Source organism: Paralichthys olivaceus, chromosome 5 (genome assembly GCF_024713975.1).
Source record: "Paralichthys olivaceus isolate ysfri-2021 chromosome 5, ASM2471397v2, whole genome shotgun sequence".
In the NCBI taxonomy this organism is placed as follows: Eukaryota; Metazoa; Chordata; class Actinopteri; order Pleuronectiformes; family Paralichthyidae; genus Paralichthys; species Paralichthys olivaceus.
In genome coordinates, this window is record NC_091097.1 from 4,652,172 (window position 1) to 4,674,535 (window position 22,364).

A 22,364-nucleotide genomic window follows, 5' to 3' on the forward strand; every position below is an offset into this window, starting at 1 on the left:
AATATGACTATTAGGGTCTTTTCTCCCCAAGAGACTACTGGTGGCTGACGAAAAGATATATATTCTCATTTTCCTCTTCATTTTCCTGGTGTCAGATCAATCATGCACCATCCCAACTCAAGGTGAAACCCATCAAAGTGTCATTTCCCCCATTGTCAGTTATTCACAAAAAACACACAGACAGGCAGGCAGACTAACAGAAAGAAAGCATCAACAAGCGAGTTGGGGGGAAACAAACAGCCGTGATGCCCAGGGAGATTAATCTGTTTTACTGGCAATCCTCAAGAGCAAAACGGGGAAAATTCACTGTGAACACAACTCCCAGCCGTAAAATCGGCTCATAAACACCACTGGGCTGCACGCACTAAAGTGCTGAGATAAAGCCCGTCCAATCTAAGAGATAAGATAAATTGTTGAAACTTTGCTCAGAACATGTTGCCTAGAGAAACCCCAGGTGAGAAGCCAAGAGGAGGATCTTCATGAAAACTCAAGCTGGAGGACAGAAGAGTCAGTCAAGATCTGTGAAGTGACAGTGTTCGCCATGATGTGGACGGCAAGTTTCTGCCTCCTGTGGGCTCTGTCCGCCCTCGGTGCTCCGGCAAACAAACAGAGACAGAGAATGCTGCTGATCTCTTTCGACGGTTTCCGGTGGGATTACGACCGCGATGTAGACACGCCGAACCTTGACCAAATGGCCATGGATGGAGTCAAGGCCCTGTATGTCACACCTCCGTACATCACCATCACCAGTCCTACACACTTCACCCTTTTGACAGGTAAAGAGTTTCATTTTCTACAACAGTGCTCCCAATAGGCAGGGGATCTGCATATCATGACAGAATAGGAAACCGCTCTGAGTTTACTTTGCGAGGACAGAAAAAAGCCATGGGTAAAGGGAATTAGTTGTAATTGAATGTCCCAGAGTCCAACAGCTTTTATAGCTGAGTAAGATGATTATGCTTGGATGACTGAGGGAAGAATTCTCTGCTCCCTTTCTTATTTTGACTCTCAAATCATCAGTGCCAGCTAAAAGAAATTTAACTTCCTTGAAATTAAATTCCTATAATCTCCGAAGTTGGTCGTAAGACCTTGTCCAAAAGCGTCATGCCACTCAGCCTGTTAAGTTGATAGAATTCTTAATGTGAATGTGCCACGCTATGAATAATGAGTGCAAGCCGACTGACAGTGATTCTCCACTCTAGGCCGCTACGTTGAGAATCACGGGGTAATCCACAACATGTGGTTCAACACAAGCACCTCGGAGAAGAAGCCCTACTATCAGACTCAGTTTGTGAATGAGTGGTGGGACAATGGCTCTCTGCCGATCTGGATCACAGCGCAGAAACAGGTGTGTGCAGCACAATTTCCATCTTATCTCTAAGAAACCATTTCGTCTGACAAAATGACTGGAAAATCCTGCTGAATGATTTCTGATAGATCACCACAGTTAAGCTGCTTTCAGACATGCAACGAGGTCCGGACGTTTTCCTGAAAGTTTACAGAGGGGCTGTGTGTCAAAATGTCAGCCAGTTGCTCCAGACATTTTTCCGGAGCTTTTCCTGCCAGCCCCCTGGTAAAAAGTCAGAGTGAGCGAGTGAGCATGTTGATGGGGTTTCTGACAGAATAAATATATCTCAGAGCCATACGACGCAGATAAAGTCAACAACTTGGAAAGAAAATGTCCAGCATGCTCTACCATGCCACCCCTCACCTCACATTTTCCTGTTGTTGTGAACACATTTGACCCAAACAATCTCTTACTCGTTTTCTAGACAGAGTTCATGTTTGAAAATTACTGAAGACTGCAAAGTATTTCACAGACAAATGGTAAACCTTATGCAAATGGGTACAGCTGTAAAGTTCAGTTATAGGTTTCAGAAAATCCATGAAAATATACTACTTAGATTTCCTTGCAGATTGAAGCACGAGTGATGTTAATGTGTTTTCTCTCCTCACTCTCAAGGGCCTAAAAGCTGGCTCTCTTCACTTTCCTGGCACAGCTTCTAGTTACCAGGGACAAGTTGCTATGGTGCGGGAAGTGGAGCCACTGCTTTACAACTACAAGAACGAGACAGCGTGGAAAGAGAATACAAACAAGGTGATGGGCTGGTTCAGAGACCAGGACCTGGACTTTGTGTCCATGTACTTTGGTGAGCCAGACGGCACAGGCCACAGATACGGCCCAGACTCCCCAGAGCGCAGGAAGATGGTCAAGCAAGTTGACAGAACTGTGGGCTACATTCGCCAATCAGCTGAACAACACGGCTTGACCAGCAGTCTCAACATCATCATCACGTCGGACCACGGCATGAGCAACGTGTACCGCAATGGTCTGGTGAAAGAGATCACCCTGTCCACCATTCCGGACTTCTCCTTCAGAGACCTGTCGTTTCACTTGGTGGATTTCGGGCCCTCTGGGATGCTGCTGCCAAAGCCGGGCAAGTTGGAGAAGGTTTACAGAGCTTTAAAGGACGCCCATCCACACCTTCATGTTTACAAGAAGGAGGATATGCCAGAGCACCTCCACTTCGCCAAAAGTGATCGAATCCTTCCCATCATTTTATGGGCCGATCCTGGATACGTGATCAATGGGGTGAGAGGACAGATAAAATCATCTTTTCTTTTCACCTCGTGCTTGTTAAAGAATGTGGATGTTACAGAGATGAGTTAAGAATAATTGATGCTGCCTTTATGTACAAAACAAATATGTGTGTTTCAAACTTATTTCCATGCGGCCTTTACGTTGGCATTGTGAAGCAAAACAACCACTAGAGGCCAGCGCAGACAGTTTCTGAGAACAGACATGTTGACGCTGGGGCAGCTTGTGATAATATAGCTCTTTAGAAACAGTTATAACAGCAGCATTGTAAACAAATGATGACGTGGGCAATTCATTCTTTGTTGAAATGTCTTTCTAATGCCCTATGATTGTCTTGCTTAAACTTTTGGCTACGGTGCCCCCACATGATTTCCTGTGGTACTGTTCCGTTTCATCTGTTTTATCCAAACCAACAATCTTTCAGAAGACAATCACAAATATAGAGAAAATGAACGCAGAGTATGGACAGAAGGGTCTGTCTGTTTGATGTTGAGAATAACTAAGCCTTTACATTGAATTAAGAAACTGTTATATAACTGTTTGGGGCTGCAACAGTGATCAGACTTAAACTGCTTTTAGACATGCTCTTCACTCTGCAGGTCCTCCCGATTTTTTTCAACAGGGACTGTATGTGGGAACGCACATGTCCGAGTGAGTGTCTTAGTTTCTGCAGACTTTCAGCGACTGGCCCCCTCGTATAGAGTCCGCAGAAAGTCTGCAGAAGTCGATGTGAGAAAAAAGCAGCTGCTGTACACTTTAAAAGTTAATGTTAAGTTCGGTTGTGATTTGTGCCCAACAACATTCTAAGTTACAAAGTGCAACAAAATGTTACATTACAGTGAATCGACAGACAGAAAGCTGCTACAACATTTTCACATGATGCTGTATCTGTATTCGTCATTTATTAACAAGCAAATTAACAGTCATGTCAATTATGACCTACTTAACTGGTTATAGGGGCATTAAATGGCCGGCACTGATAAACTAAATCAGATAAACTGCCAAGGAAATGATATGAACATCCCGTCTGGTTAATCTAGAAATACCCTTAAGTTTTCACAATAGAAATACTAAAATTAACAGCTGTGTTTTCCTTGTAGAAATTGGTTAAACTGGACTCTTTCTAACTGGAAACAAGGCGTTAAATTCTAATCTTAGTACATTGTAATTTTAATCAAGTGAATTTGCACGTCCTTGGGATAATCCAGGCCAGGCTGATGACATGCAGCGCTCTCAAATGCTTCATGAAGCTATTCACGCCTCGAAATTCAAAATTAGCATTTTCATTTTGGCTCCACTCTCACTCACTCAACTTTGCAGCTGCATGTGTCCGTCAGTACTGAGAAACATCAAATCATAACTTCATTTACAGGGTGAATTACTGAAATCATAAAACGTCTTCATATGCTGACGACGAGGAAAATAATCAGTCCTCTGAATCTTCTGATGAAGTGGGTCATCAGTCTTTTGACCGACCACAGACACCACTGCATTATCGGACTCTTTGTCCTCCCTCTTTATGGTTCCTTAAACTCCTTTTAGTTTGATCCCAGGGAAGGATACGCGTGGTTAGAGCCTTACATAACAGCACAGATAACAGGGTCTTCTACATAGTGCTATTTATATCCCATTTATTTCCATTAAGCTTAACTTATAGAACAAAACGATCAAAGAAATGTATGTATGTTATGTAAATGGGAATTTTAGAGAAGGGTTCAGATTCTCAGTCAGCCACTTTCATCCGTAACAAAGAAAAGTCAGGGCGCCATTCTACAGTATGGAAACGGCTCTTTCACTTAAGAGTGAGCCAATAGCTCCCTCTGCTGTCTACATTGGAGCACAGGCCAAGATGTGTGAACTCCAATGCATGATCTCCTTCTACTAAAATCGCTGGCTGAAGAGTAGCCGTCTAATTTAATCTTTATGGGTTGAATGAGTTGTTTCACTGTCCCCATGTGTCCCTGCAGTATTTCCCGGTTCAGTTCCACAAGGGTGAGCACGGCTTTGACAACCAAGTGATGGACATGAAGCCTTTCTTCAGGGCAGTGGGTCCGGCGTTTCACAAGAACCTGGTGGTGGGACCTTTCGAGACGGTGAACATCTACCCTCTGATGTGTCACATCCTGGGCATCGAGCCGGAGGTCAACGACGGCCACCTGAATGCCACCAAACACATGCTGGTTACGAGCGCCGCTTCTCAGGGTGAGTTTGTATCAGACTAATGAGCCTCCCCCCGTGGCCTCAAAAGTGTGTCACTCCAACACCTGCTCCTTCATTACTGGGCCATTCATCCATCATTTCCAACATTACGTACAGTAAGTCCATATCAGAGGTAGAGCTACTGCAGGTTTAGACTAAAAGAATAGATCCAGACCAGAAAGATTCAGAAAGGAGGACGAAAACTAAGATCTGTCTGCTGCTGAGCAAAGGTTTCACCAAGTTGAATTGAGACTTTTCAGGATCATGATGAATACAGATCTATGTCAAGGACAACAGATATGACAGAATAATAACTGAAGATAAGGTGAGGTAGTCGAGTAGAGATTAACCATGGAAACACCAAGTTATCTCTCAAAAGAAAGACAGAGACAGTGGGTGTCCACAGCCGATTGTACTGAGATTAGTTTTGACCGGGTGTTTGTAGACAATCATTAATCAGCTCCACATGAGTCATGTCTGTAGTTTTATTACAGCGTGCTGTGTGGCTGAGAGAGAACTCTGACACAGAGCCATTACAAGGCAATCAACTGTCTATATTCTTTATTATCAGTATATTTATTTGTTGTTCTTGTATGGGGGTTTTATTTTTTGTTAAGTATGAAGAGCTGTTGGTTTTGTCGCAGTAAAACTTTGCTTTGCGGCTGTTTTTTCCTGCCATGTCACATTTTAATGATTGAAACCTTTAACATTAACTATGCATGCACTCGACACATTTCTCTTGGAAAAAATATATATTTTAAATTGTGAAGAAAGTAGTGAATATTAGCATGACAGTATGTAACATCTTAACGTACTGACGACACTGAAAAGGGTAAAATTAAGATCATTAACTTGTAGAACATGCTATCTGAAAAACGTGAATGTCTTGCATTGGTGCTAGCATATTGTTATATTTTCTTTTTTATTGTTATTTTTAAGATTTTATACCCGTTGATCAGGCATTGGCACAAAACAACTACTTGGTAAAGTTCAGTATAATTACACACAAAGTACAAACATGGAAGATGTGGTGGCTGATATTTTCACCCAGGACAGCTGGGAAAAAATGAAGCCACAAAGTCAAAAGGGAAAATATGAAGTAACAAGAGTCAGACCAGTGACATATTTGCCCTTTTGTCTTCATTATTATTTTCTCAATGTTTTGTTCAGTTGCAGAAAGCCCATGGGATCAGTCCAATTTAGGAGATAGAAATGTGTCTCTACCATCTGAACAACAAATCACATTATGATATTTTACATACGAATCAACTTAACATGTACTCGTCCTTGAACATGGCCACCACCACAGCTCCATCTAATGACAAGTGTCTGTTTTAAAATAGTTGAAGGAAAACGATTTTGTATATTTATCAATAAAACCCACGATAAGACAAAAACCAATAATGTGTTAGTTCATCTCTCAGTATTTTCTTTTCTACCCAATACATGAGACGCAGTCGAAACCCTACTGAAAACAAACATCTTTAAAACTCTTTATAACTCATCAATGGCTACAGCAAACTTTACGCAGTCAGGAGGAAATATTGAATATATATTGGGGACTTTTTTCAGCAGAGCATTAATACACTTTTGGTGCTATAGTGAGTATTTGGGACAGTCAAAACAACCAACAGCATCTTTAAATGATGTAGATCTATGGCACAGAGGCATTTAATACACATACAACATGTCTAAGTAAAATCAATGGATAAATGATTTGTTTTACTCTTTTCATTGGATGCAAATCGCCACATTTAGTGTTTCTGTTAAAACCTCTTATATATGCCTCCTTGTGTTGTCACAAATAAACAGATTGTTTTCAATGTCTTGATTTTGTCATTTATTGAAGTCAGAAATCAGTATGGATTAATTCATAATTATTATTATTAATATTAATGATATTGGTGCTGGTAATTAGTAGTAGTAAAACGCAGTAGTTATCAGACCTTGTGAGATATTATAGTATGAATTCCTTACTTGAAGTATTTTTGTGTCTTTTTATTTGCAAAACTCGTAATTTTGCAAAATCAGCTGTTTAACACATATTAAAGGTATAACTAACCAAATACATTTACATAAGCATAGCGGAACAACTTGTAGGTACTTATTCTTAATTTGAGTGTTTACATTTAACACTACCGTACTTTATATCTAGGCTCCAGATTGTCTTTCCCCACACAAAGGTTTTCATGTTTCCTGCAGCAAACACTGATCACAAATAATGATTACAGCTCTTCAAGTGGTGAACAGAGCTCAGAGCATGCAGAGGGCTTTTATTGTTATTATTACTTATTGTGCAAAAGTAAAGCAGTTGTTATAGCGCTATCATATGGTGAGTTCATGTTGTTTAGTGCTTAAGGAGGCAGTGCTTTGGAAAAAAATAATAAATTGGGGTAAAGTTTCACAAAAATCAAGTCAACAAAATGAACATCAAACCTCCAGGAAATAAATATCAAATGTGAACGTGTTCTTCTGTTTTTCAGGTGAAAATAGGAATTTCCTGCCAACCATCTTGATTGGAATCGCTGCAGTGACTGGATTTCTTCTGTAGTTTTTGTTGCGGTGACATCCCAACAAAATACTCAAGAGAAAACGCTACCATAAAGACTAATGACAAAGTATTTCAAAAGTAGCCTATTTTTTCATTTCAAATTTCAAGGATATTTGATACAAATGGACCATAAAAATAAAAGTAACAAATGTATGTACTGAAATGAGAACTGTGTTTTTAGATCTGATTTTGTAACAAAGCATTACTTTATCACGACTTTATCTGTACTTCATGTTTCGCTCAGACGACGGTATCTGCCGAGGGACACAATTCTTCAAACTCGTTCTCAGTTGCCCGCCTCTATTCGCACGGTCGTGTCAAGTGACGCACACACGCACGGAACTTCCGGTTACGACTTTCAAAAGACTATCATACTGTTCTGTCTCTGCCATTTTCATTGCCAGTAAATTAAGGATACACATTAACCCAAACACTGGAATTATGTTGTTTCTACATTAAAATGTCGATGTTGTTTTTGTAGAAGGCTCGTAGAATAATTTACAGCACTGTGCATTTCATTTTTGACAATGATTCTGAAGATGTCCCTGTCAAACCCTCATAACAAAGAAGTGCAATTGAGGTTTTGTTGAAAAAGTTGAAGTTGAAAAAGAAAGTGTATTATCATTATATCACTTGACTAGATTGTTTGGTAATAAATAAATCAAAACGGCATTAACTTTATTGTTTAATTATTTTTTTAGTGTACATTTTAAAAAGCTTGCCAAGAACAACAGACCTGGGTTATCAGTTCTTATTCCCTGCATTTAAATGAGCACCATGCATCCTTAACAAATGAATCCTAAAAAATACTCACATTTTAATGATTAACACTTATTGTCTACAGATTTCAGTCTTATGAGTTCTTTCAGTTTAGGCTTCGGTCAAGTTGCAGAAAGCCCATGGGATCAGTCCAATTAAGGAGATAGAAATGTGTCTCTACCATCTGTACAACAAATCACATTATGATCTTTTACATACGAATCAACTTAACATGTACTCGTCCTTGAACATGGCCACCACCACAGCTCCATCTAATGACAAGTGTCTGTTTTAAAATAGTTGAAGGAAAACGATTTTGTATATTTATCAATAAAACCCACGATAAGACAAAAACCAATAATGTGTTAGTTCATCTCTCAGTATTTTCTTTTCTACCCAATACATGAAACGCAGTCGAAACCCTACTGAAAACAAACATCTTTAAAACTGATAACTCATCAATGGCTACAGCAAACTTTACGCAGTCAGGAGGAAATATTGAATATATATGGGGGACTATTTTCAGCAGAGCATTAATACACTTTCGGTGCTATAGTGAGTATTTGGGACAGTCAAAACAACCAACAGCATCTTTAAATGATGTAGATCTATGGCAGAGAGGCATATAATACACATGCAACATGTCTGAGTAAAATCAATGGATAAATGATTTGTTTTACTCTTTTCATGGGATGCAAATCGCCACATTTAGTGTTTCTGTTAAAACCTCTTATATATGCCTCCTTGTGTTGTCACAAATAAACAGATTGTTTTCAATGTCTTGATTTTGTCATTTATTGAAGTCAGAAATCAATATGGATTAATAAATAATAATTATTATTAATATTAATGATATTGGTTCTGGTAATTAGTAGTAGTAAAACGCAGTAGTTATCAGACCTTGTTAGATTGTTTGGTAATAAATAAATAAAAGCGGCATTAACTTTATTGTTTAATTATTTTTTTAGTGTACATTTTAAAAGCTTGCCAAGAACAACAGACCTGGGTTATCAGTTCTTATCACCTGCCTTTAAATGAGCACCATGCATCCTTAACAAATGAATCCTAAAAAATACCGACATTTTAATGATTAACACTTATTGACTACAGATTTCAGTCTTATGAGTTCTTCACTTTTCGTTCTATAAATGACACAACACATTTCATGATTACGCATTATTGAATGTATAAATTAGACAGTTGGCTAGATTGATCATATAAAACTCTTTGTTCAGTCGATTCATACTCATGTTATAGATCTGGATGTAATGTGATGTTTATTATGCGTTTTGTTTTGATTTGATTTTGTCGATGTCGATGTAGGTCATCCCCAGATCAAGGACGTCAATAAACCACAACACTGAAATAAAAATAAGTTATTCCGCTCCGGATGTTTCCTCTTCGGACCAGCATGGCATCTTTTCACCATTTCGACTTATCACCGGCGCTTTAACCGTGACCACGTTTATTGTGAAGGGGAGCCGCCACACTTCCGGTAGTGCCCGCGCCGGCCTGTGATTGGCTGCGGGCGGCCCTCGTCTTTTGGGGAAGGGTTCTTATTGCAGGCAGACATGGAGGAGCTGAGCGCCGTCGGGGAGCAGGTCTTTGACGCGGAGTGCATTTTAAACAAACGCCTGAGAAAGGTCAGAGCCGAGAACCGCCGTAACTCCGCCGAGCGACTCGTTGTGTCTCGCGACTTGTTCACGAAGCTTCTTCCTGTCCCGCTTCTCTTTCAGGGAAAGTTGGAGTTCCTCGTCAAGTGGAGGGGATGGTCATCCAAGTAAGTACAAGTGGAGCAGCTCAGCCCGAAACAATGAAAACAACAACAGCAGCAGCAGCAGCAGCAGCGTGTCGCTTGTTGCTTCTCCTGCAGCTCTTCCAGCCTCTCCGCTCGCTTCTCTTCTGCCCCGAACCATCGAGTTTGCACCGGAGCGACCGCTCCGTGATGTTTTTGGGTCCCGAGGCCAGTTTATTTTGAAATACAGCTCCAGCAGTCCGCCTCTGCTTCTCCTTTCTTTTGTTCATTACACCTCAAATTTAAGAAATTGGCTAAAAGCGAAAACAAATGTTTTTTTAAAAAGCTGCACCGAATGGATTTTTCTAGATTTTCATATATGTTATTTTTTATATTATTTTATTCGTGATGTTTAATATTTTGGCAGACTTGAAGTAAGTTTTTTATTTGTGTGACTCGCATCGGGGAAGATAAAAATCGCTTTGATTGTTGGCTTTGATATTAGCTTTTTAGCAACTTAATGTCATGCTGGAGTCGTTACATAACTCTGTGTTCTAAAGTTGTTTTTTTCAACTCGATATTTTTGAACTGATCATCTGTGTCGCTGTCCGTAACACTCCGCTCTGACTTCATTTCTTGTCACTTGTCCTTTTTCTCTTTACTCCACATTGTTGCTGTAATCCACCATCAATGCTCAGCGTTGCCTGCCAGCTCCATGGCTTCTGTTAGAACCACATCCTTTGTGTGTGTGTGTTCGTTCGTGTGTGTGTGTAGAGAGGGTGGGGGTCGATCAGACTAGGCTATTCAGCTACAAGTGATGAGGAGAAAGGTCATTACACATGCATGTAGTTCAGATCACTTCAAGAAGACCAGCTGCAGTAAATCTGACACTTTTAAAAACAGCATTGTGACCTGGTCATAATGTAGAGGTGCAACAGAACTGCAGAATAATGTTTGTTTTGTTTGTGATCGAAACTGTGCTCTGCACTGTGTCGCAACAAGCATAAGAAACTTGCTATTTACATTAATCGCCATAAATGTTGCAGAACTTCACAGTTCTTTCTTCCAGGTGTAATCATGTTTTTTTTCCACAACACACATGGACAGTTGTTTTTTTTTTCACCAAAACTAAGTTCATTGTGAAACAGAAAAGCAACAAAACTTGGCAGCAAGTTGTAGACAAGCTTATTTCTTTAACAGTCCCATGGAATGTATAAAATCCTTCAGTTTTTACTTTGTAATCGCAGTGATGTAATATGTACGATATATAAAAGCACACAAAAGTCATATTTAGCTTTTCTGAAGTATAATACTCACAGGAACAGTTGTAAAAAAACATAATTGAGATTAGGAGCTGGCTAAAAACTGATCATGGAGTTTTTTATATTTTATTTTGGAGCAAACATTTTCAACACCTTAACACAAACCGATGTTTTCATGATTGATTGTCGCTATTATTCATGTAGGGCTGTCACAATATCAGATTTTCATGGCACAAACAAAGTGTCCAAAAGTATTGATGATAACATTTTAGTGGTATCTATGGAGAATGTGAAAAAACAAACATACCATGCTAATCAGTTAAAGTCAACCTCAACTGAATTTATTGTGTGTTTTGTTTCTGTAAAATTAATTTAACTAAAAATAGAACAAATAACCTAGTTTGACTGTTAAATTAGATAGGACACATCATGCAATTGAGAATACTTTTTTCTCCTCGATGTAAAAAGCCGGATTTGAGTTTCAACCCACTAACTCATCAACATATAGAATTATTCATAACTGATATAGTTATCACAGAGTTATTACTGTGTCTTAACTGCTCTTTTAATGTCTAACCATCTGTACTGATCTTTTTTCCTGGAGCACAAATTGTGCGAATGTTACCCAGCAAGCAAGGTGTTGCCTTTTCGATTTTGAGTCTGTTAACATTTGTTTTTTAAGGAGCCTGTCTGAATTGACAGTATTTAATCGCTGAGAGAAATATCACGACATCAGGTAACTGTGATGGCACCAAATGATCTGACTCTGTCAAGTTTTGTAGAGGTTGTGTGAATGTACTGCTCCTGATGCGACTCTGCCTTGTTTATAGAGTGCTGCGCTGAACTCATCTATTTGTCTATGTAACTTGAAGCAGCCCTAAACTTAAGTATCCTCGCTGCTGAGGCTGAAGGATACATTTAATCTTGCAGGGCCACTTTTGCTTCTTTGTTTTGACTAACACTCACCACATCGATTTATTTCAGACATAACAGCTGGGAACCCCAAGAAAACATCCTTGACCCGAGACTGCTGGCTGCATTCAAAAAGAAGTAAGTGTCCTAATTGAGATATTCCCACACCAACGTCTGGTCTTATTCATTGAGTAAGTGAATGCTGCCTCACACATTATTATAACATTTTGCAAACATTTCCCAAGCAGTCATTACCTTGCTTCATTTTGAACCCAGCTCATGATCTATTTATATCAGGAAGCAGAATCTGAAAGACATGGTTGTTAGATGAAGTTGTGATCCTAGCGCAAACCAAAATACTCTATTGATTAGGATGCTGCAGTTTTATTTGAGCATTGTTGAAATTGAGCAAACTGAAAAAAATGAAATGAGTCAAAAGCAGTCGTATGACCAATTTTACTCATTCCCACATTGAGCATTTGTTCAAATTGATTTTTTATAGAGAGCAAGAAAAGGAGCTCCTGTTACGCAAAAAAGGGAAAAGACCCAGAGGAAGACCACGGAAAATCCTTGTGAGTACAATTTAAAGCTTTAACAATTTAAAATTGTTCCTCTTTGAGTGATCAGTACACGGTAACTAAAGTCATTTTTTTTGATTTAGGACAATGTGCCTGAAGCTGCAAAATCAAGCAGCTCTTCATCTGGCTCATCGTCGTCATCCTCCGATTCCTCATCCTCCTGCTCGTCCTCTTCGTCCTCCTCAGACGACGACGATGAAGACGGCAGCGTCAAGCCAGCAACCCAGAGTGTGAGAACACGAGACCATCATCCCGTCCCGCAGAAGAAGGCACAGATCGTTGTGGCAAAACAGGAGCCGCCGAAGAAACGAAGCAGGAAACCTCTGCCCCCTGACCCGAAGGAGTTTCAGCAGAGCAAAGGTGCTCGCAAAATCCTGAAGTTATCAAAAGATACAGATCTACCAGGAGCAATCAAAAAGCCTGTTCACCCAGCAAGCTTCACCTTCATGGGTTTCCATCGGAACTCTGGTAGGGATACACTGGGTGGTCCGAACAGGGGCTCTCTGACCCAGGGAGGGGCTGTTAAAAACTCCATGAGCTCTGTGGGATCCGGAAAATCAGTTCAACCTGCCTCCCTCTCTCTGAACAAATCCAGCCAGAGCAGGAACCTCACTGAGGGCAAACTGTCAATCTCCAGCATGAGCAGCGGGGCGAGTCTGGATTTGAACACAGCTGCTGGTAAATCTAAAGGGGTGGCAGCGTTGAATTTGAATACATCCAAACACCCCATTCAAGGCACCACTCAGCACACACTGAGCTCCCCCAATGGACAAAAGAAAGCCCAGGGCCCCGCGTCAGCACTGCAGCGGTTACCCAACACCAGAGCAGTCGCTTCTGTACCAGCTAAGAACGCCTCCTCCAATCAAGGTTCTGGCCTTCAGCCGCTCAACCTTCAGAACAAACCAGTGCAAAGCAATAATAGTCCTGGGAATGGTGCCACACCAGCGTCAGGCCTGAGAAATGCAACCAACCCAGCAAGGAAAGCTACTGTCACACAAAACCAGGACTACAATCCTCCCAAGAGTCCAGCAACCCCGGGGAGACTGCAGACCAGAAAGAACCAGCCAGGAGCAGAGAAAGTCAAGGAGGCGACTGAAATCCAGTCCTCTAGAGTCCAAGGCAGGCTGGAGAAGAGCAGCGTGCACAAATCCTCCGCAGAGGTCCAGAGCCAACAAGAGAGATCGGCCTACAAAGACGGCAAGAAAGACATGAGCACGGGCGAAGAGGAGAGCAGCTCAGACTCTGACCAAGATTCTTCCTTCATCGGACAGGATCGCTCCATGAACCAGGACTGGAAGCCCACACGCAGTCTGATAGAGCATGTGTTTGTCACAGATGTCACCGCTAATCTAGTTACTGTCACAGTGAAGGAGTCACCGACCAGCGTGGGCTTCTTCAGCATCCGCAACTACTGATGGGATTTCAGACGCCGCAAACCAGATGGACTGTGAAACAAACAGAGGGGATTTGGGTTCTGAAGGAACTAAATAAAACCCTTTTTTGCTCGAGAACTCCTGAGGAATGCATCAGGGAGTCGAGGTCAATTAACATTTCAATTTCTTAATAGACTCATTTTTTAGATTAAAAAAGAAACAGAACCTGACATCAGTTATTGATTGTAATTATTTATTTGCTCGTGGCTACAAATTGTGCAAGAAATGGGAGTGGAGGAGAGACGAGGCCAGATTTTGGTCTCGTATTATTATCTCAAGTAAACAAATCTTCTCAATCAGTCCAAAATTGTGTTGATTCGAGGCTCGTACAACAATTGAATCAGTTTAAGAATCTTAAATGTAGGTTTCCCAACCTGTGCAAAAATTCACATTCATTCATATTGATTTCTTCTGTGTCGAGATGATCTGCTTCTTTTATAACATACAACTTTAGCATATAAGAGGAATGTCTTACTGAATAAACTGAAGATGAATTTATGAACTGTAGGGACGAGCAGGAGGGCTAGCTTCTTTTATGGATGGCAGACATTTAGTTCCTATTATGTCATAATATGTTGTGGATTCATATCAATCAATAGAAAATGTAAACCAGTTTTTAATTCTTAGTATAGAATTGTTATTTTACTGTTTCGTGAATTAGCTACCTCTGTTTTTTTGTTTTTTTTTAACATTTGCTGCAAATGTATATTTTTTTCATCTGGGAGAGGAAAACCCTTTCCCTCCAGGGTAAACCATATAATTGTTTTTATATAGCTCTAATGTATTGACTTCTCGTGCTCTATAAACTTGTGTTAGCACCAGAGACCAGCCTGAGAAGCTTTGTTTCTGTGTAATGAAACACTCCCCATCAGGACGGGACCTGAGTTGTGCTCGGTGTTGAACTGCGCGCAGCTTTTATCGCCTTGAAGAGAAGGTTCATTCCACAGTGCAGCCAGTTTATCTGTGCGGTTTTCCAAATGGGCTGAAGCATGTCAGGAGTCAGATACAGTATCTCTGTTCCTCCCTGGTGCTCTGATAAGACTCGAGTTGTGGCTGCGGTTTGCGCTTCTGTCTCTGCACCAGCTCTGTCCCTCTGCGAGGTATTCACCAGCAAATTTAATCTTCTCAGACTTGTAATTAATACGGACAAAACCCAGAGAAAAAGTGCTTGCGTTGACGTGGCTGGATGATCACAGACAGTATATCTGTCAAAGCTTCTCTCTCAGTGTGTCAAAGCCTCCTGTGAGCCTTTGAGATCGCCAAAGGCAACACTTTAAAGTGCGAAATGGGTGAAAAAGTTGGGTGTGGACAATAAACCTTTCAGCATTGTTTGTCCCAGACCACAAAACACCAACTTTCATTGTGTCTCTTGCTGCTGGTGTTTCCAAATGTCAAGTGCTGAAATACCAGATTTGATTTGGTTTTGTTATTTTATTTTTTTGACTTGCAGCTGCAGACGTCTCATTTCACCCGCCTGCACGGCCTCAGGAGCTGCAGGCCCAGCCTCTGAGAGAGAAAAAAGAGGTCTTTATCTGATGTAACGGAAAAGAAACCTCAACAATGTGCGCTACTTTCTGCTCCCTTGAGAGGAGTTCAGCAACAAAGCACTTCGACTGAACTCTTCGTCTAATCCTGCTCTGCAGAATGTGCCTTTCTTTCCCTCAAAGACTAAACACAAAGACATTACCCCAAAGATAGCTAGAATTTCAGGTTGTTCAATAAAGGAGTACCCTTAGGGCACAGCATGGAGACTGTACCATTGTTTTTCTCGTCCATGTTGTTGTGAAACAGCTAAAAAATGGAAGGCCTCCTGAAAGACTATCACAAATGTATGGAGCAGACACATATTTGATGCCTTGTTCTCATATTACACGTGTTACACATGGAAAAAAAGGACGCAGCATTTGGTTTCATCAGTGTAGCTGTTGTCCACAAGAGTCCTTCTATGTCAAAGAAATGCATCAGGCCAGAGGTAAAGATCAGTCTAGCCGCAATCAAAACATCACAACCATGTAATAGACTATGGGGTAACACAAAGGGTGTTTATATGAATCTGCTTTTCCTAAATAATGAAGAGAAACATTTTTCATATTTCTTCATTTATTTCTTTTTTTAGATACTAACCATGTCAATGGAACTTTGTTCTCTTTACACTATTTATTTCAAATTAAGAGCCTTTCAGGGTAGGTAGACAGTGTCATCAATCCTTGTATTGTGCCGCATGTCAAACTGACTAATAAATGGTACAAACCTTATGTCTCAATTTGGTTTCTTAGAATTATTATTTTTATAAAGCAAAAATGTCAAAGTCTGTTGGTGCAAACACAATTAACCTAAATTATATTATTGGACTGATTTATTGATTGGCTGATAAATATCGGCCAATATGAGCCCTTCTTTAACTATGTGTTGTTTATGTTTGTTGATATGAAAACTAGAATGCAGAGATTATGTGCATTTAGGTTTAAATTTTACATTAAAAATATGCTTAACTCAAGTTGTAGTAATTTGATTGCATTTGTGATGTCTTTTAATTATGATTAATAAAGGTGAAGCGTATCTTAAAACTTAAATATAAAACCTCAATTACATTTCCTTGTCAAAATTGAACATTAAAATCTTAGGAATATTTGGCAATTATTTTTTTTTTAATATAGTACATTCCAGCCAATGGATGGGAAATATTTAATTCCTCTATCGCCTTTTACCTCCAAATATCCCATCAGTCAGACTATTCTGGATTATTACTTGGATGACATGAGCAGTTTGAAGACAGAATGTTTAGTTCCTGTGATGCCTTTTGGTTTTCACTATTTTCTGATATTTTAAAGATAAATCACTAGTAGACAAGTAGATAAACAGATTGATAATAGTGCCACAGACCTTGTGTATAACAGGAGATGTATATACATAAGATGTCATGAGTGAATTCTCAGACGCAGTTCTATCCTTCATTAGCACAGTGAAAAAAATTCACAAATATCCATTAAGGAAGAAACCTGGCGACTGAAAGTCAGTCACCCCCTCAGTCAGCCTCATGGAGACATGCACTGTAAAAGCCACTAGATGGTGCTGTTGTACTTAAAGGTAAATTCACTTAATGAGGTCTTCAGCTTCTTAATTAACCATAATCATATAATCTGATATTTAACCAACTTGACCTTGAAATCCTCTATTTTAATGTTGCCTATTAAAAAAGAACACAAAGGGTCCATTTTAAGATTGTCCTACTTTAAAAGATCCTCATACATACAACAATTTAATTTACAATTACTATTACTGGAAGTGCAATGAAACCTATGAAACACATATTTTTGGCCGTTTCAGTTTATATTCTCAAGACGGTGCCGAGAGAAATGTACATGTCCTCTGAGATCTTGCAAACATTGCAAACCTGGGCAAAATGTCAGCCTCTCGTTCCGCTCTGCCTCAGGACTGCATAGGTGTTGGGTATGTGTGTGGCTCGGTTGTGCGATACCTTACATAGCTAACCCACAAACCTGCGGTATCCACCAACAACAGAGGAGTTCTGCACTGGAGGCAATGGCAGATAAACTCGCCCTGTTGATTTGGCACTTAGTCGTGCAAATCAAATCATCTCTCAATAACAGGGAAAGACTCTGTGACAGCCCAGAGAGCAGAGCCGCCAGTCTGTCTGACGGTTTCAACAGTTTCCCATCAGTCCTCAGGGCAGTGTCACTTGCCATTTGGCATCTCATGTCACTTTGACCCACCTGTTTTATGCATGATAAGAAAAATGCTCTTCCTTTCAGTCGTACAACTGAACCCACAAGTTTCCATGAGTTAATAAGATTCAAATAAAAAAACAGTTATGGTAAATGGTGGGCATTTATATAGTGCTTCCCTTGACGTGATGTCCACTCAAAGCTCTTCACAGTACAGTTTTGCCATCCACACAAACACATTCATACGGTGCATATGTGCCGCTCTCACTCTACCACACATCACTCACACACTGCCGAGGTAGCTGTGAGGGGTAATTTGGGCTGAGTATCTTTCCCATGAACACTTCTGCACACGGAACGGGGGAGACAGGGATTGAACTGCCAACTTTCTAGACAGCGGACCAACCCCCCCAACAGTTGATCCTAAAATTGAATATGCGACCTCATCCCAGATCATACTGTCTTCTGTGGATGTAATGTGATGTTAAATGTATGTTTGTAGTTTTTCTTGTCTTTAGTTGTATTTTATGTCGTAAACGGAGACGCAGCTGTGATGCAACACATTTCAGATGGGTCTGACAAAGATCAGTCAATTCATAGACTAAGCAAATAATGAAAAGAACATGAGAAGGAAATAGAAACACACAGTTCTTCAATGCAAGCCCACATTCACAGAAGCTACATACATCCAGTTAATAAAAGCTCAAATATATAGACAAGATATATACTATATATAGTTTTGGTAGAAGCATTGAGATATTTTAGCAAAAGCAGAGTGTAAAAATGCTTATTTACTGGCAAAACCCTTGCATTTTAAATCTTTCTTATGGAAACGATGAGAAGACTTAAAAACTATACCTCGAGACAGAGGTATTTGTTGTGTAGTTCAGTCCATGACAAATTAAAAGCTCATTTTTGTGTCTGTAAAAACTGAATCTGAAAACTAACTTTAACTCGAACTGTTTAGCGAACGTAGAGTCCCCCCCCCGAAGTGTAACGCAGCAGAAAAGGAAAAGGAGGAGAGATGTGTCATTCGAACACATTGTTATTGTTCTGCTGAGGAGACTAAATGAACACGAGCGTCTGTGGCACTTTTCAACACACAGACGCCCCTCTCCCTCTCTCACCACCCCTGTATTTACACACTCTTAAAAACACTGTCACACGGCCTGACTAACTGACAGAAGTTATCATTACACAAAGCGCTCGATTCCATAATTTATAGAGATCCCCGTCCCAGTCATGTGGAATTCTCCCAAAATAAATTCAAGTAAACACTTATGCGACAAAGAGGCACTCACAGTGGCGTGGTATGCATAAACAGTATGAACAGTGTGACAGTGTAATCCCCAACCCCACAGCCCCCCTACCCAACACACACCCCCCCACAGCCCAGCACTGACTTCAGACCAGCGTTGGAAAGGAGCCTAAACCCCCACTTCACCCCCACAGTGCCGATGCACCAACCCCAGCCCACTCCACACCTGACTCCTGGCAAAATAAGCCAGACTACAATCCATCTTCCATCGCAATAACACACCCCCCAAACCATGTTGTTATGAAGAGCGTTCAGCAAGTTCATCTCCGGGGATGTTTTCTTTTTTTTTTTTTCTCTTCTTCTCCGAGACATCTTATTGTTTTAGCTTCACAAGACGCAGTAAATCAATCAGCTCTTCTTAACGCTGGACTCGGTTTAAAAGCCAGATAAGAGATTTTTCCATGATGCTTTGTTGAAAGTGAGGAATTGATACAAAGGATGAATCCAAAATACAGGATTAGAGACGTAAACCATAAATGAATAACTCAAAAATGTGTTCTTCTCTGTAAATACACTTGAGATGGTTACCTCAGCCAAATAGATTACTGTCTTACCCCTGTCTGTTAGTTTGTTGGTTGGATTGTAAACAGGGTTACACAAAAACTTCTAGACAGATATCCAGGAAACTTGGTGGAAGGAGTAATTTGATTTTGGTGTGGATCTGGATCAGGGGCCGCCATCCATTGTTTGTTCTTTTTGTTACCTGACACATTAACAGATTTGAGACTTGTTTTGCAGACATTTTCACCGATTCGAGAATAATTCATGGATCTTAATGAAAAAAAACAGGCATATTTACTGGACTGATATTTATGAGTGTTAAATTTAATTGATGATTGAATTTAAGGAGACTGTTGGGCCTTGATGTAAGTATGAGCCGCTTCAATTACTTTATTTGTTTGTTTGTACAAAGGATTACGCAAAATCTACTCTACAGACTTACATTAAACTTGGTGGAAGAGGGACTTGGCCCAAGAAATATCTTATTAAATTTTGCAGCAGACCAGAACAAAACAGCAGATCCAGGAATCTTTGAATCAATTGCTTTAACACATTTTCACCAACTTCCCAGGGAATAATTCATGTTTCATTCATGTCATCATGTTGAATAAAATCAAGTCATATTTAGAGGACTGATATCTGTGAGTGTTTGCAATGCTGTGCAGCTTGACTGAGTTAAAGGGGACTGTTGGGCCTTGTCGGAGGAATGAACTCTACTGAGTGTCTTTCTAGTTTAGTTTTTATTGCTTTATTTTGGCTCCTTAACAAACTAGAGTCAACAATTCACTCACAGCTTTATTCGTTGTTTTCTCATTGGCCAGATTCCAGGCTGGATGTCGACTAATACGGGGCAATAAAGGCCAGTGCTGTTATCGATATTTAATTCCCTGTGTTTGTGTTGGTGTTTGGACTCCTCTCTACCTCGAGGATTGTAACCAAACGGGGCTGGTTGCGTTTAAAACGCCTGAGATGGCTGCTATTCGATTTCAAAGGGAATGTTTAGAAACCTGATCCGACCCTCCAGCAAGCATACCTTCTACACCCACGTCTCCCTCACCCCTCATTCTAAATCACTCCACTGGAGCAGTGTAAACAAACTTCAGTTTGCTCTCTGATATTGAGAGGTTAAGACAAGCGGCAATCCTCCGCTATGACAACATGGCCTCAGACAGACGATGTCATCTGTCTTACCTCACTCTCCATCCATCACTGCGCCGGAGTCGACATGTCTGACAGTCCCACTCTCGCTTTTCTCGCTGGCACAGGCCTCCACATCTGTCACATTTTCCTCCGAGCTTACTTTTATTACACCAGATGAACTCCGCCTCCTTCCCCCTGAATTCACGGACACCTGAAGGGAAAGCAGGCAGAGAGAAACCTATTGATTAGTCATGGTATCTGATGTCACCCTGGCTCCATAAACACTTTTCAATTGCCACTCCGCTACCTGTAAAACCTGCCAGAGCCATAACATACAAAAATGATTCCTTACAAGCTTTGACTTGCACATTTAAAGTATGCATTTAAAAAGTAGAAGCAAAATAACTGAATGAAAGAATGAAAATCAGAAGTTAGATTTTTATTTATTGGATTAGTAGATATGTGAACTCTGGGATTAAGGTTTTCATTAGAATTAACTTGATTCAATGAGGTGGTTTATAGAAATTCCAAGGATGAGCTTCTTAAAAGTTAAAAAGTTCTACCTTTGTTGGGATCATGATCAGAGACTCTCTTAATGACTTACAAGTAAACCCAGCAGACCCATGCACAAACAAATCAAATTAATTCTAATATAAGTTGAATTTTACAGGCAACAATTACAGTTATTCGAACAATAAATTAATAAAACTACTGATTTATTACTATTTCTATAAATAAAAGCATAACACTAAAATACAGGCTCAAATAAGCATAGAAACGTGATATTGATAATGTAGCTGTTACTGGAGGCTTGAGAAAGGAATGAAAGTTGTTGTGCTCTTTGTGTTGCAGCCAACATGCTGTACAATGATTTCTCCACATCAGTTGTATGTTTTAGGAATGAGCCTGTTGTTTGGTCCTGAATGGGATTCTGACAGATATTGGATGGATTTGTACGACGATAGAAAACTAGACCTGTAAGTTCGGCCTCTTTTCTTCTTTGTGTTTAGAGCTATTGAGTGAATGACAGCATGCTAACATGCTAAACTAAGATAGTAAACCAGCAAAGTCAGCATGCAAGAATATGCATTTTGCTGAAATCCCCACGGTGCAGCATCACGCTGCCGCTAGTTTGACTGCAGACTCACTGATAAGACAGACGCCAAAGCTGTAAATTTAGGTTTTTAAAGTGTCTGTGCCAACTAACGCCACTAATGATCCAGTAATAAAAATATAACACATTGGTACAGAAAGAGCAAAGATACAAGATAGTTCAACAAAAGCTATTGCATGACGGCAGTTTTTGATACAAAAAGCCGATTCCCTCCCAGCTGGCAGTTTCTTTTAATAAGCACAGGACGGGAACAGGGAGGAATCTGCTTCTGCTGTGAAACTGAGGTAACAAAGTCAAACTGTGTCCAACAGACACAAGGTGCCAGCAGGAAGTTTGCTCTTCTTTGTATAATCTGCTGTGGGGAAGATGCAGCTTCTCTCCTTAACACCTTCAAAGAATCCTCTCCTTAATTTTCAGACTCGCATCCTAATCTGATTGAGGAGGGGAGAAAACACTGAGTATTTTGCAGGACAAAGCAAAGTAAATATTTGAAACCATCGCTTTAATTCACGAGTGGAAATGGGGCTCAAATACTGACTAAGTTAAACCAAATTATTTAGAGATAAAAAGCTGTGGT

General features: G+C 40.2%; 2 protein-coding genes across 2 annotated transcripts; both read left to right on the forward strand.

Annotated features, from left to right (window-relative positions):
* Positions 1 to 440: 440 nt before the first annotated feature.
* Positions 441 to 8,881, forward strand: LOC109634142 (ectonucleotide pyrophosphatase/phosphodiesterase family member 7). Its single transcript, XM_020094438.2, has 5 exons — positions 441 to 776; positions 1,203 to 1,348; positions 1,964 to 2,593; positions 4,567 to 4,801; positions 7,282 to 8,881. The coding sequence occupies exons 1-5, from the start codon at positions 542 to 544 to the stop codon at positions 7,347 to 7,349; spliced, it is 1,314 nt and encodes a 437-aa protein (XP_019949997.2). The 5' UTR covers positions 441 to 541; the 3' UTR covers positions 7,350 to 8,881.
* Positions 8,882 to 9,607: 726 nt separating this feature from the next.
* Positions 9,608 to 16,291, forward strand: cbx2 (chromobox homolog 2 (Drosophila Pc class)). Its single transcript, XM_020094544.2, has 5 exons — positions 9,608 to 9,751; positions 9,845 to 9,888; positions 12,090 to 12,155; positions 12,520 to 12,589; positions 12,679 to 16,291. Exons 1-5 carry the CDS (start codon positions 9,680 to 9,682, stop codon positions 14,008 to 14,010), a joined length of 1,584 nt encoding a protein of 527 aa, XP_019950103.2. The 5' UTR covers positions 9,608 to 9,679; the 3' UTR covers positions 14,011 to 16,291.
* Positions 16,292 to 22,364: the final 6,073 nt, after the last annotated feature.

Excerpts from the sequence above, each read along its gene's own strand:
- LOC109634142 (XM_020094438.2), top strand. The coding sequence starts at position 542 with ATGATGTGGACGGCAAGTTTCTGCCTCCTGTGGGCTCTGTCCGCCCTC. Across the intron at positions 777-1,202 it reads ACACTTCACCCTTTTGACAG|GCCGCTACGTTGAGAATCAC; the intron begins GTAAAGAGTTTC and ends TCTCCACTCTAG. Across the intron at positions 1,349-1,963 it reads GGATCACAGCGCAGAAACAG|GGCCTAAAAGCTGGCTCTCT; the intron begins GTGTGTGCAGCA and ends CTCACTCTCAAG.
- cbx2 (XM_020094544.2), top strand. The coding sequence starts at position 9,680 with ATGGAGGAGCTGAGCGCCGTCGGGGAGCAGGTCTTTGACGCGGAGTGC. Across the intron at positions 9,889-12,089 it reads TGGAGGGGATGGTCATCCAA|ACATAACAGCTGGGAACCCC; the intron begins GTAAGTACAAGT and ends GATTTATTTCAG. Across the intron at positions 12,156-12,519 it reads CTGGCTGCATTCAAAAAGAA|AGAGCAAGAAAAGGAGCTCC; the intron begins GTAAGTGTCCTA and ends GATTTTTTATAG.